Raw genomic sequence first — 1,307 nt, forward strand, 5'->3', positions numbered from 1 at the left:
TCCACTACGACAACCTCTTCTACAGCTGCTCCCCTTTTGCACAACAGCCTCGACCCAATCAAAACGTGGCTTACTTTCAGATGCTGGATTGAGTGTGCCTTCATCTCAGCCTCCACCATGCTTTCTATCTAACACCACTAACGATAGCGAAAAGAGGATCGTCGAAAGCAGTCCCACCTCCTCCACGAAATCCTTCTTGATGTTACCCAGCATGAGGCACTCAGCCTTCACACCGTGTTGCTTCACAGCACTGTCAAAGTCTCCCAGTATCTACAAAGCAGGCATACAAAACAGCTGTCAAAGCCACTTGACCGGCGACGGCGAAGAAGATAACTAGCCCGAACAGGGAAAGGGACATTCGAAGATCAAACGTCATAGCAAGATGACCTCACTTGATCGAGGCTGTCAGCCACTCCCTTCTCCTGAAGTACTGCTCGTTTAGTAAGGCCGCGATGCATTGCTCCCTGAGACGGGAGAGTTTCAGCCACTAGGAAATGGATTCATTTCCATTACGCGTGAAAGGAGGGTCATCCTACGAATGGCGGAGGCGCAGGGAATAGGACGCATGTCCTCATTGAAGAACCTGTGGATCAGAAAGCGGATCCTCCAGGGATCGAACTCGGGACCTCTCGCATGAATCCAGATAAGCTATTGCGAGACAAACAACAGAGTGCCGATCGTGTACCCACCGTCGTTCCAGAGCCTCCTTGATAGCCCCAAAACGTCCCTCCAGTAGACCCTCAGCCTTCTTCAAGTTGAGAATGACCTCCAATACCTACAACCCCAATCGTTGTCAACTGCGGAGGATGAGAGGATCCACGAAAACATTGCAAACTGCATACCACAAAATGCGACACCAAGATCCTCATGAGCTGAAGAGTCAACATATAGGATGTCTCACGTTTCTCATCAGAGTTGCCAGAGAATCCTTAAAACCATAAACCCGAAGTTCAAGGCCTTGTGCAGCAAAAGTGAGCTCAGTCGCCAAGCCAGCCATCTCCGCCAAGTAGGTCTCTTCGATCAACGCCTCCTTAGCAAGTTCAACCCACAGCCGTTGCCGCACAAACATAGTAATATCGTTAACAAACAGTGGGGTAGCCAGGCGAATCTGAGCCAAGGAAGAGTCAGCCTGTATCACCACACCAACCGTGTCACCACTTACACGTATATCACACCGAGGCGTCGCTGCCACGAGTGTTTTCGGCAGGTAGAAGAACTGGTCTACACCGACAACCATCATTTTAGGGGCTTGGCGATCAGTCGGCACGATCGGAAAGCCATCGAAAGGTGACACGCCTGTGACACCC

The 1,307-nt window shown here is 50.8% G+C and overlaps 1 protein-coding gene across 1 annotated transcript; it reads right to left on the bottom strand.

Moving 5' to 3' along the window:
- Positions 1–105: 105 nt before the first annotated feature.
- Positions 106–1,240, bottom strand: Pmar_PMAR013778 (hypothetical protein; the record flags this gene model as incomplete). The annotated part of the gene is made up of 5 exons (XM_002782751.1): positions 106–270; positions 393–464; positions 514–583; positions 690–775; positions 902–1,240. 5 exons carry the CDS (start codon positions 1,238–1,240, stop codon positions 106–108), a joined length of 732 nt encoding a protein of 243 aa, XP_002782797.1.
- Between the last annotated feature and the right edge of the window lie 67 nt (positions 1,241–1,307).

The sequence above is a fragment of the Perkinsus marinus genome (genome assembly GCF_000006405.1).
Source record: "Perkinsus marinus ATCC 50983 genomic scaffold scf_1104296938410, whole genome shotgun sequence".
NCBI classification, from domain to species: domain Eukaryota; phylum Perkinsozoa; order Perkinsida; family Perkinsidae; genus Perkinsus; species Perkinsus marinus.